The sequence below is a fragment of the Panulirus ornatus genome, chromosome 43 (genome assembly GCF_036320965.1).
Source record: "Panulirus ornatus isolate Po-2019 chromosome 43, ASM3632096v1, whole genome shotgun sequence".
NCBI lineage: Eukaryota > Metazoa > Arthropoda > Malacostraca > Decapoda > Palinuridae > Panulirus > Panulirus ornatus.
In genome coordinates, this window is record NC_092266.1 from 13,690,337 (window position 1) to 13,703,833 (window position 13,497).

General features: G+C 42.4%; 1 protein-coding gene across 1 annotated transcript in view; it reads right to left on the bottom strand.

Moving 5' to 3' along the window:
* The window catches only part of iav (transient receptor potential cation channel subfamily V iav), a 59,893-nt gene that overhangs the window by 23,279 nt on the left and 23,117 nt on the right, over positions 1-13,497 (bottom strand). Inside the window, exon 6 of the mRNA XM_071686994.1 lies at positions 1,600-1,825. Coding sequence (XP_071543095.1) covers positions 1,600-1,825 — 226 coding nt within the window. The remainder of the gene's footprint in view (positions 1-1,599; positions 1,826-13,497) is intronic.

The window sequence follows — 13,497 nt, forward strand, 5'->3', positions numbered from 1 at the left end:
GACTTTCGAGTGGGTCCTCTAGCCATATATACATTTTTTTTTTCTTAAATACCGCCTTGTGCTGTATTGACCGTGATGTTGGCCCACAAGGGTCTTCTTACTAAGGACCAGCACCCGCCCCAAGGGCGCCCTTAACGAAGACCAGAACCCATCCCAATTCACAAACCCTCAACTTAGGCCTCATATTAAGGCCAAGCATCCCTGAAGTGCTTCTATTGTGTGGCAGTCGGTGGTATTATGCAGTCAAAATAAGTCCTCCGGAGAATTAACATGTCAGCTATTCGTTAATGCTGCAGCTCCTCCAGAAGACGATGGTGGTTCTTAGAAACACATGTCGGAACCCATCTAAAGTGGATACAGTCTCAAAACGTTATCTTGGAAAGCAAAAATGAGTATGTTTGAAGGAATAGCGGTTCCGACAATGTTATATGGTTGCGAGGCGTGGGCTATAGATAGAGTTGTGCGCAGGAGGGTGGATGTGCTGGAAATGAGATGTTTGAGGACAATATGTGGTGTGAGGTGGTTTGATCGAGTAAGTAACAATAGGGTAAGAGAGAAGTGTGGTAATAAAAAGAGTGTGGTTGAGAGAGCAGAAGAGGGTGTTTTGAAATGGTTTGGTCACATGGAGAGAATGAATGAGGAAAGATTGACAAAGAGGATATATGTGTCAGAGGTGGAGGGAACGAGGAGAAGTGGGAAACCAAATTGGAGGTGGAAAGATGGAGTGAAAAAGATTCTGAGTGATCGGGGCCTGAACATGCAGGAGGATGAAAGGCGTGCAAGGAATAGAGTGAATTGGAACGATGTGGTATACCGGGGCCGACGCGCTGTCAATGGATTGAACCAAGGCATGTGAAGCGTCTGGGGTAAACCATGGAAAATTGTGTGGGTCCTGGATGTGGAAAGGAAGATGTGGTTTCGGTGCATTATACATGACAGCTAGAGACTGAGTGTGAACGAATGTGGCCATCGTTGTCTTTTCCTAGCGCTACCTCGCGCACATGCGGGGGGGAGGGGGTTGTCATTTCATGTGTGGCTACGGGAACAAATAAAGGCAGACATTATGAATTATGTACATGTGTATATTTGTATATGTCTGTGTGTATATATATGTATACGTTGAGATGTATAAGTATGTATATGTGCGTGTGTGGACGTGTATGTATTTACATGTGTATGTGGGTGGGTTGGGCCATTCTTTCGTCTGTTTCCTTGCGCTACCTCGCTAACGCGGGAGACAGCGACAAAGTATGATAAAAAAAAAATATGTTATTATCTTTTTTATACTTTGTCGCTGTCTCCCGCGTTTTATATATATAATAGAAAAAAAATAATTCCTCAGATCATTCCAAATACTACAGAGCACTAGCGGGAAGAGAACTTCACAATAAAAAGTACACACCTGCCACTGCTGGACACTCAAATCCCGTATGTGTTTGTTAGAACTCAAATGATAATATTCTCTCACCTAATTCTCACAGTATTCGCGGTGTTGCTTTGTTCGAATGGCCAAACGAACCTCTCCTCCACTCTACGTACAAAACACACCTCACTAATCTCACTGATCTACCAATACAGGAATGTCGCCCTCGAACTCACTGGTCTCCCCGCTTGGGCGGATGGTGTCCAGGGCGTTGAGCGGGTAGGCGCTGCAGGTGATGTTCGAGTACCTCCAGAACTCGATGCACGTCAGCTCAAGCATCTCCTTGAAGATGGTGGAGCGGGCCAGCTTGCAGGCCAGGGTCAGGGGCGTCAGGCCTGCCAGGTTCATGATGCCGTCCTGTGCGGGTAGCCGAGGGTGGCGGAGGGCGTACGAGAACATCCCCTGCAGGAGGAGGAAGAAGTGTTACTGGGTTCGTGGTGCCGGTTACGTGTGGTCATGGTGCCGTGGTTACTTGTGGTCATGGTGCCGTGGTTGTGTGGTCATTATGCCGTGGTTGTGTGGTCATGGTGACACGGTTGCCTGGTCAGGGTGCCGTAGTTGCGTGGTCATGGTGCCATGGTTGCCCGGTCATGGTGCCGTAGTTGTGTGGTCATGGTGCCGTAGTTGTATGGTCATGGTGCCGTGGTTGTGTGGGGATGGTGGCATCATCAGTTTCCTTCTCACGTAGTTATAGTTGACTTCACTACATAAATTCTATCAAATCATCCTTTTGATATAATTCCTGGGCCGACGTTGCACACATCAGAGTGACCTACGATGACCTAGACCACACTAGAACTCAGTGGCATGACTCCAGTTGACAGGGGTCAAAATTTATAAAGATAAACAAAGATGGAATTATCTATCGAACATGATAATTGATAGATGTTAGTATAGTTATAGTCTGTCACTGAAGCTGAAGTCTGTCAGTGTATATATATATATATATATATATATATATATATATATATATATATATATATATATATATATATATATATATATATATATATATATATATATATATATATATATATATACATATATATATATATATATATATATATATATATATATATATATATATATATATATATATATATATATATATATATATATATATATATATATATATGTATATATATATATATGTATATATATATATATATATATATATATATATATATATATATATATATATATATATATATATATATATATATATATATATATATATATATATATATATATATATATATATATTGGAAAGGATCAGTTTTCCCGTGGACTCAGGAATATATTTTAATGTATTCTAACTTTCTAAACGGGGAAACAGAAGAAGGAGTCACGCGAGGGGTGCTCATCCTCCTCGAAGGCTCAGATTGGGGTGTCCAAATGTGTGTGGATGTAACCAAGATGAGAAAAAAGGAGAGATAGGTAGTAAGTTTGAGGAAAGGAACCTGGATGCTTTGGCTCTGAGTGAAACGAAGCTAAAGGGTAAAGTGAAAGAGTGGTTTGGGAATGTCTAGAGAGTAAAGTCAGGGGTTAGTGAGAGGACAAGAGCAAGGGAAGGAATAGCACTACTCCTGAAACAAGAGTGGTGGGAGTATGTGATAGAGTGCAAGAAAGTAAACTCTAGATTGATATGGGTAAAACTGAAAGTGGATGGAGAGAGATGGGTGATTATTGGTGCTTATCCACCTGGGAATGAGAAGAAAGATTATGAGAGGCAAGTGTTTTGGGAGTGTTTTGTTAGAAGCAGTGAAAAGTTTTTATCGAGGATGAAAGGCATGTGCACGTGTAGGAAGAGAGGAAAGTGATTTATGGATGTGTTTATGGATGGGGTTCTTAGGGGGGTGAATACAAGAGTCTTGGAAAGAGGGGCAAGTATGCAGTCTGTTGTAGATGAGAGAGCTTAGGAAGTGAGTCAGTTGTTGTTCGCTGATGCTACATCGCTGGTGGCTGATTCGGGTGAGAAACTGCAGAAGCTGGTGACTGAGTTTGGTAAAGTGTGTGAAAGGAGAAAGCTGAGATTAAATATGAATAAGAGCAAGGTTATTAGGTACAGTAGGGTTGAGAGACAAGTTAATTGGGAGGTAAGTTTGAATGGAGAAAAACTGGAGGAAGTGAATTGTTTTAGATATCTGGGAGTGGATTTGGCAGCGGATGGAACCATGGAAGCGGAAGTGAATCAAAGAGTGGGGGAGGGACGAAAGTTCTGGGAGCGATGAAAAATGTGTGGAAGTCTAGAACGTTACCTTGGAAAGCAGAAATGAGTATGTTTGAAGGAATAGTATTTCCAACAATGTTTTATGGTTGCGAGGCGTGGGCTATAGATAGAGTTGTGCAGAGGAGGGTGGATGCGCTGGAAATGAGATGTTTGAGGACAATATGTGGTGGTGGTTTGATCGAGTAAGTGATGAAATTTTAAGAGAGATGTGTGGTAATAAAAAGAGTGTGGTTGAAAGAGCAGAAGAGGGTGTTTTGAAATGGTTTGGTCACATGGAGAGAATGAAAGAGGAAAGATTTACCAAGAGGATATATGTGTCAGAGGTGGAGGGAACGAGAAGTGGGAGACCAAATTGGAGGTGGAAAGATGGAATGAAAAAGATTTTGAGTGATCGGAGCCTGAACATGCAAGGAATAGAGTGAATTGGTATACCGGGGTCGACGTGCTGTCAATGGATTGAACCAGGGCATGTGAAGCGTCTGGGGTAAACCATGGAAAGTTCTGTGGGGCCTGGATGTGGAAAGGGAGCTGTGGTTTCTGTTCATTATACATGACAGCTAGAGACTGAGTGTGAACGAATGTGGCCTTTGTTGTCTTTTCCTAGCGCTACCTCGCGCACATGCGGGGAGAGGGGGTTGTCATTTCATGTGTGGCGGGGTGGCGACGGGAATGAATAAGGGCAGACAGTATGAATTATGTACATGTGTATATATGTATATGTCTGTGTGTGTATATATATGTATACGTTTAGATGTATAGGTATGTATCTGTGCTGTGTGTGGACGTGTATGTATATACATGTGTTTGCGGGTGGGTTGGGCCATTCCTTTCGTCTGTTTCCTTGCGCTACCTCGCTAACGCGGGAGACAGCGACAAAGTATAATGAATGAATAAAATGTATATATATATATATATATATATATATATATATATATATATATATATATATATATATATATATATATATATAAACCATGAAATGTATACATGATAGCGGATTATTTACCAGTGTGCCTCGAAAATCCAACACTGGACGATACGTCTGGCAGCCAGGTAACCTAAAGTCCAGCCAACGAAAAGCGTAAAACAACATTTCCTGGGTAACCACTCAGAGGAAATGTTGTTTTAAGCTCATCGTGGCCTGGGGGTTAGAGCATTTGACTTCCGCACAGACGGTCTGGGGTTCGATTCTCGTGTTATAGTGGCAAAAAGTTTACACACACACGCACACACAGAAACTGGAAAATGAAACACGATAAGTTCCCAAGTGCACTTTCGTGTAATAATCACCTCATCAGGGGAGATACAGGAAAGAAATATAAGTCAGTTGATATACAACTGGCGCGATAGACATGCATGTCATAGTTTCAACCGTCCCAATTCGAATCCAACGTCATTGTAGGAGACATAACAAAATTCCTCTTATGTCTAGCGACGGGGCAGAGCGGGTCGGGGGCGTCTGGAGACATCGTTACGTACGATCTCTGATGTGTCACGTCCACCATACCTCCTGTCATCCAGGGACGCACGGTCTAGAAGGTGCCTGGAAACTTTTTGGAGCAATATATCATCCTGGAAAGGTCATTTTTTTTTCTCTTTTTTCAGTTCTTGTGTTCGTTTTGGAAATTCCCGGATAAGATTAGAGTGGCCAGTGGTGACATGGGCGTCTTTAAAGTTCCATTAAAGAAAGAAAAATCTTCCCTCTTCTTTTTAGTGATGATATTTGATCTGTCAACGTGTCTTCTGCATTCCAGTTGTCCACCGAAAACTAACTGTTTTCCATGTCATGAGCCTTCAATATTCTCACATTTTTTCTATCAATTTCCTCATCAACCGATGAGGGAAACCGATCCTGTATGTCCTGGGGAACAGGAAGACACAACTGATTTTTCCTTTTTCCTTCCCAAAACACCAAAAACCTGAATGTGATAATAAATATATCATCCTTAAAACTTTGAGAATAATTCGGTAAAATTCTTGTCTGTGGGACACAAAAAAAAGAAGAAAAAAAGAAGAAAACGTACCACCTACAATATCTTAACCATTGCTGGTGAGGAAAATATATTTTGGGGCGATATTGTGACTTGAGAATATTCCATAGATACATTAGCCAGAATATATAGAGGGTATCATATGGCCATACTACATCCCCCTGACCATATAAGCATTTAGTCCTCAACACACAATGCCACCAGGTCAGGGGACAGATTTTCGTCGTTCTTGAAGGCGATGTTACATTCCACCGGGGAAAATGTTCTTCCAAGTAATTGTGAATGGCTCCATCAACCTGGGGACTTCCATGGATCGAGAAGTGACATCGAAGCTGACCAACTGACCCTTCGCTAATCCCAAACGGTGTCTTTCAGAAACATTTGGATGGCTTTAGCGTGTGGAGGTGAAGCTCTACCCACGGCTAGAGGCAGAGTGTTTGCCTAGCCACTCGGATAGTTCCTTGTGGGTAAGTGATCCTACTTGGGAGATAAGAGGAAGATAAGAGGGAGATAAGAGGCAGGGTCTTGTTGTGATATATATATATATATATATATATATATATATATATATATATATATATATATATATATATATATATATATATATTATTATATTTATTTATTATACTTTGTCGCTGTCTCCCGCGTTTGCTAGGTAGCGCAAGGAAACAGACGAAAGAAATGGCCCAACCCCCCCCCATACACATGTATATACATACGTCCACACACGCAAATATACATACCTACACAGCTTTCCATGGTTTACCCCAGACGCTTCACATGCCCTGATTCAATCCACTGACAGCACGTCAACCCCGGTATACCACATCGCTCCAATTCACTCTATTCCTTGCCCTCCTTTCACCCTCCTGCATGTTCAGGCCCCGATCACACAAAATCTTTTTCACTCCATCTTTCCACCTCCAATTTGGTCTTCCTCTTCTCCTCGTTCCCTCCACCTCCGACACATATATCCTCTTGGTCAATCTTTCCTCACTCATCCTCTCCATGTGCCCAAACCACTTCAAAACACCCTCTTCTGCTCTCTCAACCACGCTCTTTTTATTTCCACACATCTCTCTTAGCCTTACGTTACTCACTCGATCAAACCACCTCACACCACACATTGTCCTCAAACATCTCATTTCCAGCACATCCATCCTCCTGCGCACAACTCTATCCATAGCCCACGCCTCGCAACCATACAACATTGTTGGAACCACTATTCTTTCAAACATACCCATTTTTGCTTTCCGAGATAATGTTCTCGACTTCCACACATTCTTCAAGGCCCCCAGAATTTTCGCCCCCTCCCCCACCCTATGATCCACTTCCGCTTCCATGGTTCCATCCGCTGCCAGATCCACTCCCAGATATCTAAAACACTTCACTTCCTCCAGTTTTTCTCCATTCAAACTCACCTCCCAATTGACTTGACCCTCAACCCTACTGTACCTAATAACCTTGCTCTTATTCACATTCACTCTTAACTTTCTTCTTCCACACACTTTACCAAACTGGGAATAGGAGAGAAAGAATACTTCCCACGTATTCCCTGTGTGTCGTAGAAGGCGACTAGCAGTGGATGGTGATATCTTGGTGGACCCGAGGTGAAGGTATGACGCAATACTCTAACGTACGCATGACGTCACCAATGTAGGCGTGACCTCAGAGAGACGCTGCGCAGCGTCTCTGTACTACGCCGGCTGCTATGCCCCGCCCACTCGTTTGCTGGTTTTCTGATATACGCTTGACTAACAGCCTATTGTAATTACTTGGAAAAAAAATAATCATCATTTAGTCTATGTTTGAAAAACTGTTGTGTTGATGATGATAGAAGATTGAAACACCCGGCGTAAGTGTGTCATTCGTGTGTAAATGCCCAGCCAAACTACCAGTTCCATGACCCAATGGCTACCCGTTCCCGCGCACAACACAGTTGCAGGTCCACTTCCTCAGTGCTGCCGTGACCTGTCACGTACCTGGACGTAAGACGCGGAGTGCATACATTATACGTAGTAGACCTAGCTCGAGATATATGAGTCTCATACGGAAATACACACTTGATTTAGTGCATCAAGTGAGTGTTTCGCCGCATATCGCAGTGAAAGTGTAACAAGTACCAGAAATATTCAGGTTACTTTGCATATCTTGTAAATATAGACTTGTATTGGAACTTGAAGACTAGATTGGGTTTGTGAACGCCTGTGACTGGGTCAGGAAGCGGTAAAACAGACAGTGTAACATTCACTCGTGTGTGGTTTTTTTTTGAGTGATTTGTGGCTTGGAAAAGATGGTTGCACAAGCCAGGGGCACAGCCACTTATCGTTCTTCTTGTATCTTCTCGTCTACCAATCAGTGAGTGATGATTGAAACGGTGGAAAAAGGCATCTAAAGAGAGAATGAACACCAGAACATTCCATGACCACAAAGATTTAATAGACAACACAAAAGAAAATGAAACTATTGCAGTATATTGTGTTTGGTGAACAACGTATGATGAAACGGTTGCAATATATTGCTTGGTGAACAATACTGTGAAAGTGTTGCAATATCGGAACAGTGATTGGCTTGAATGTAATATAACTTTCAGAAATACATACGATACTTAGAATGTGATTACTTGAAACACTTATAAAAGTGATTACAGATTAAGTGATTACAACTCCCGCAAGACTCGTCACTGGTGACTGATGTCTGCCACAGCGTTACGTGGTAGACCTGTCTAGCCGTGGATGGTGCGCTGGTCACATCCCTGGTTCCTCCTCCTCCATTACCGTCCGAGACGTCTTCGGCGTCACTCAAAGTCTCTCACTAACCCGTCCTCAGTCTTCAGCGAGACGTGCTTGGTGCTCACTAACTACGAGCTCATCGGCAAGAACGAACTCCCTCTCCTGTATTTGTGAAGTCGAACTCGGTGCCATCCGGCCAAGTCGCCCAGAATATTAATCAAGTTATATTCAGGTTCAACCTGATCGTTCTGAACACTGATCACACAGTATTCCCTACCAACCAAGGGGAGGGAGGGTCTTGTTGACTTTCAAAATAAGAGAATGTTTCTTGATGAGAATCGAATCATCAACGAAGCTTCCCCGAGTTCTCCACAGTAGTAAGACGAATCAAGCATTCTTACGAGGAACCTAATTCATTTTCAGCACTACGTGAGACACTCCTGATATTTGCAAAGCGTTTTAGATGATATATTGCTCTTGATATCCATTACGTCCTCTACAGTAAAGGCCTTGCAGCTGCCGCCCATAATTCATAGAAAGTTATCCTAAATACTACAAGAGTCGTTCGTTACCTCAGGCAAAACGTCGCACAACAGAAACCAATTGATCATCAACACCAACCAAGAAACTCTCGACTCACATCGGGTCGTACTCTGTCGCCATACAGCAAGTTTGTCTGTCTTTGTCCTCGACACCAAACGCGTCAGTCGCATTTGGAAACTTCCAAGTCCTCCTCAGTAGTAGTCTTCTCCACGTGAGCAAATCAGGCAGTCGTTTGAATACCCATATATATATATATATATATATATATATATATATATATATATATATATATGGATTTGAAGAAATATTATTAGCTCTCCAACAGCTTCATGTACCTTCCATGCCCGTGTTCATCACTGGACTCCAGCCATGGTCTGTTGGCCACAAGCAGGGGAAAAATAGTACTTCAGCGTCACCATTTTGATGAGACGCCTACGTCGGGAAGGAGGAGGAACGTGAGTTTCTGCAGTAACGGGAGGCATCGGCTACTGATGTGCGGTGCCACGGGAAGCACTGCTGACAGTGAGGGATACTGACGTTGCACGGACTGTGATCCTCGCTTTGGTTTACAAGAATGTTCTTCCGCCCACCAGTGATGCTACTACTTTTGTGAATTATGAACCATTGCAACACAAACCTCGCCAGGTGGTAGAGTGACCCGCAGTGTATCGAGACAGACTTCCCCAGAACATTTTTTAAAGGGTAAGTAAATGTTTATAGTTGTGTTACTGGAGTGGTAGTTTTCATACATGATGCTCTGACAAGAAAATAGTGAAATTGGAAAAGAATGTAGCTTAGACATTGAAGCTTATTCTTTCATTGAAATGTGAACAGAGAGCATTTTTCAAAGTGATAGAGATGGAAAGCAAAAAGGTGTTTTTCATGAATGTACTGGAAAAGTTGAGGTCCAGATAAACTTTTGGTCTGTCAAGGCTTTATTATGGCGGATGACCAACTACCTACCCTCATGTATCCAAGATATGGTTGTACTTTGTGTAATGAAGACAATTGAGAAACATCATAAGCCAATATTCCAGTTTCATAATAAGAGAAGTGGACCAGGCAGTATGATACAGCGGTTAAATTGATGAAAACTACTATTGACGTTTGTATAAATAAATTATACATTTCCCTTTTCCATAGCCAGAGGTTGAACCATTATGTGACATTCATTTATTTTTAATTTCAGCTGGAAGTTTCAGTTTTCTAAATTATTTGCATTTTTCATATGTATATATATGTATATGTGTGTAAATGTGTGTATGTGTGTATATATGTGTATATGTGTGTATATATATATATATATATATATATATATATATATATATATATATATATATATATATATATTATCCCTGGGGATAGGGGTGAAAGAATACTTCCCACGCATTCCTCACGTGTCGTAGAAGGCGACTAGAGGGGACGGGAGCGGGGGGCCAGAAATTCTCCCCTCCTTGTATTTTTAACTTTCTAAAAAAAAATGGGAAACAGAAGGAGTCACGCGGGGAGTGCTCAGCCTCCTCGTAGACTCAGATTGGGTTGTCTAAATGTGTGTGGATGTAACCAAGATGTGAAAAAAGGAGAGATAGGTAGTATGACTGAGGAAAGGAACCTGGATGTTTTGGCTCTGAGTGAAACGAAGCTCAAGGGTAAAGGGGAAGAGTGGTTTGGGAATGTCTTGGGAGTAAAGTCAGGGGTTAGTGAGAGGACAAGAGCAAGGGAAGGAGTAGCAGTACTCCTGAAACAAGAGTTGCGGGAGTATGTGATAGAATGTAAGAAAGTAAGTAAATTCTCGATTGATATGGGTAAAACTGAAAGTTGATGGAGAGAGATGGGTGATTATTGGTGCATATGCACCTGGGCATGAGAAGAGAGATCATGAGAGGCAATTGTTTTGGGAGCAACTGAATGAGTGTGTTAGTGGTTTTGATGCACGAGACCGGGTTATAGTGATGGGTGATTTGAATGCAAAGGTGAGTAATGTAGCAGTTGAGGGAATAATTGGTATACATGGGGTGTTCAGTGTTGTAAATGGAAATGGTGAAGAGCTTGTAGATTTATGTGCTGAAAAAGGACTGGTGATTGGGAATACCTAGTTTAAAAAGCGAGATATACATAAGTATACGTATGTAAGTAGGAGAGATGGCCAGAGAGTGTTATTGGATTACGTGTTAATTGACAGGCGCGCGAAAGAGAGACTTTTGGATGTTAATGTGCTGAGAGGTGCAACTGGAGGGAATTCTGATCATTATCTTGTGGAGGCTAAGATGAAGATTTGTATGGGTTTTCAGAAAGGAAGAGTGAATGTTGGGGTGAAGAGGGTGGTGAGAGTAAGTGAGCTTGGGAAGGAGACTTGTGTGAGGAAGTACCAGGAGAGACTGAGTACAGAATGGAAAAAGGTGAGAACAATGGAAGTATGGGGAGTGGGGGAGGAATGGGATGTATTTAGGGAATCAGTGATGGATTGCGCAAAAGATGCTTGTGGCATGAGAAGCGTGGGAGGTGGGTTGATTAGAAAGGGTAGTGAGTGGTGGGATGAAGAAGTAAGATTATTAGTGAAAGAGAAGAGAGAGGCATTTGGACGATTTTTGCAGGGAAAAAAAGCAATTGAGTGGGAGATGTATAAAAGAAAGAGACAGGAGGTCAAGAGAAAGGTGCAAGAGGTGAAAAGGAGGGCAAATGAGAGTTGGGGTGAGAGAGTATCATTAAATTTTAGGGAGAATAAAAAGATGTTCTGGAAGGAGGTAAATAAAGTGCGTAAGACAAGGGAGCAAATGGGAACTTCAGTGAAGGGTGCAAATGGGGAGGTGATAACAAGTAGTGGTGATGTGAGGAGATGGAGTGAGTATTTTGAAGGTTTGTTGAATGTGTTTGATGATAGAGTGTCAGATATAGGGTGTTTTGGTCGAGGTGGTGTGCAAAGTGAGAGGGTTAGGGAAAATAATTTGGTAAACAGAGAAGAGGTAGTAAAAGCTTTGCGGAAGATGAAAGCCGGCAAGGCAGCAGGTTTGGATGGTATTGCAGTGGGATTTATTAAAAAAGGGGGTGACTGTATTGTTGACTGGTTGGTAAGGTTATTTAATGTATGTATGACTCATGGTGAGGTGCCTGAGGATTGGCAGAATGCGTGCATAGTGCCATTGTACAAAGGCAAAGGGGATAAGAGTGAGTGCTCAAATTACAGAGGTATAAGTTTGTTGAGTATTCCTGGTAAATTATATGGGAGGGTATTGATTGAGAGGGTGAAGGCATGTACAGAGCATCAGATTGGGGAAGAGCAGTGTGGTTTCAGAAGTGGTAGAGGATGTGTGGATCAGGTGTTTGCTTTGAAGAATGTATGTGAGAAATACTTAGAAAAGCAAATGGATTTGTATGTAGCATTTATGGATCTGGAGAAGGCATATGATAGAGTTGATAGAGATGCTCTGTGGAAGGTATTAAGAATATATGGTGTGGGAGGCAAGTTGTTAGAAGTAGTGAAAAGTTTTTATCGAGGATGTAAGGCATGTGTACGTGTTGGAAGAGAGGAAAGTGATTGGTTCTCAGTGAATGTAGGTTTGCGGCAGGGGTGTGTGATGTCTCCATGGTTGTTTAATTTGTTTATGGATGGGGTTGTTAGGGAGGTGAATGCAAGAGTTTTGGAAAGAGGGGCAAGTATGAGGTCTGTTGTGAATGAGAGAGCTTGGGAAGTGAGTCAGTTGTTGTTCGCTGATGATACAGCGCTGGTGGCTGATTCATGTGAGAAACTGCAGAAGCTGGTGACTAAGTTTGGTAAAGTGTGTGAAAGAAGAAAGTTAAAAGTAAATGTGAATAAGAGCAAGGTTATTAGGTACAGTAGGGTCGAGGGTCAAGTCAATTGGGAGGTAAGTTTGAATGGAGAAAAAAAGGAGGAAGTAAAGTGTTTTAGATATCTGGGAGTGGATCTGGCAGCAGATGGAACCATGGAAGCGGAAGTGAATCATAGGGTGGGGGAGGGGGCGAAAATCCTGGGAGCCTTGAAGAATGTGTGGAAGTCGAGAACATTATCTCGGAAAGCAAAAATGAGTATGTTTGAAGGAATAGTGGTTCCAACAATGTGTATGGTTGCGAGGCGTGGGCAATGGATAGAGTTGTGCGCAGGAGGGTGGATGTGCTGGAAATGAGATGTTTGAGGACAATGTGTGGTGTGAGGTGGTTTGATCGAGTAAATAATGTAAGGGTAAGAGAGATGTGTGGAAATAAAAAGAGCGTGGTTGAGAGAGCGGAAGAAGGTGTTTTGAAATGGTTTGGGCACATGGAGAGAATGAGTGAGGAAAGATTGACCAAGAGGATATATGTGTCGGAGGTGGAGGGAACGAGGAGAAGCGGGAGACCAAATTGGAGGTGGAAAGATGGAGTGAAAAAGATTTTGAGTGATCGGGGCCTGAACATGCAGGAGGTGAAAGGCGGGCAAGGAATAGAGTGAATTGGATCGATGTGGTATACCGGGGTTGACGTGCTGTCAGTGGGTTGAATCAGGGCATGTGAAGCGTCTGGGGTAAACCATGGAAAGTTGTGAGGGGCCTGGATGTGGAAAGGGAGCTCTGGTTACGGGCATTA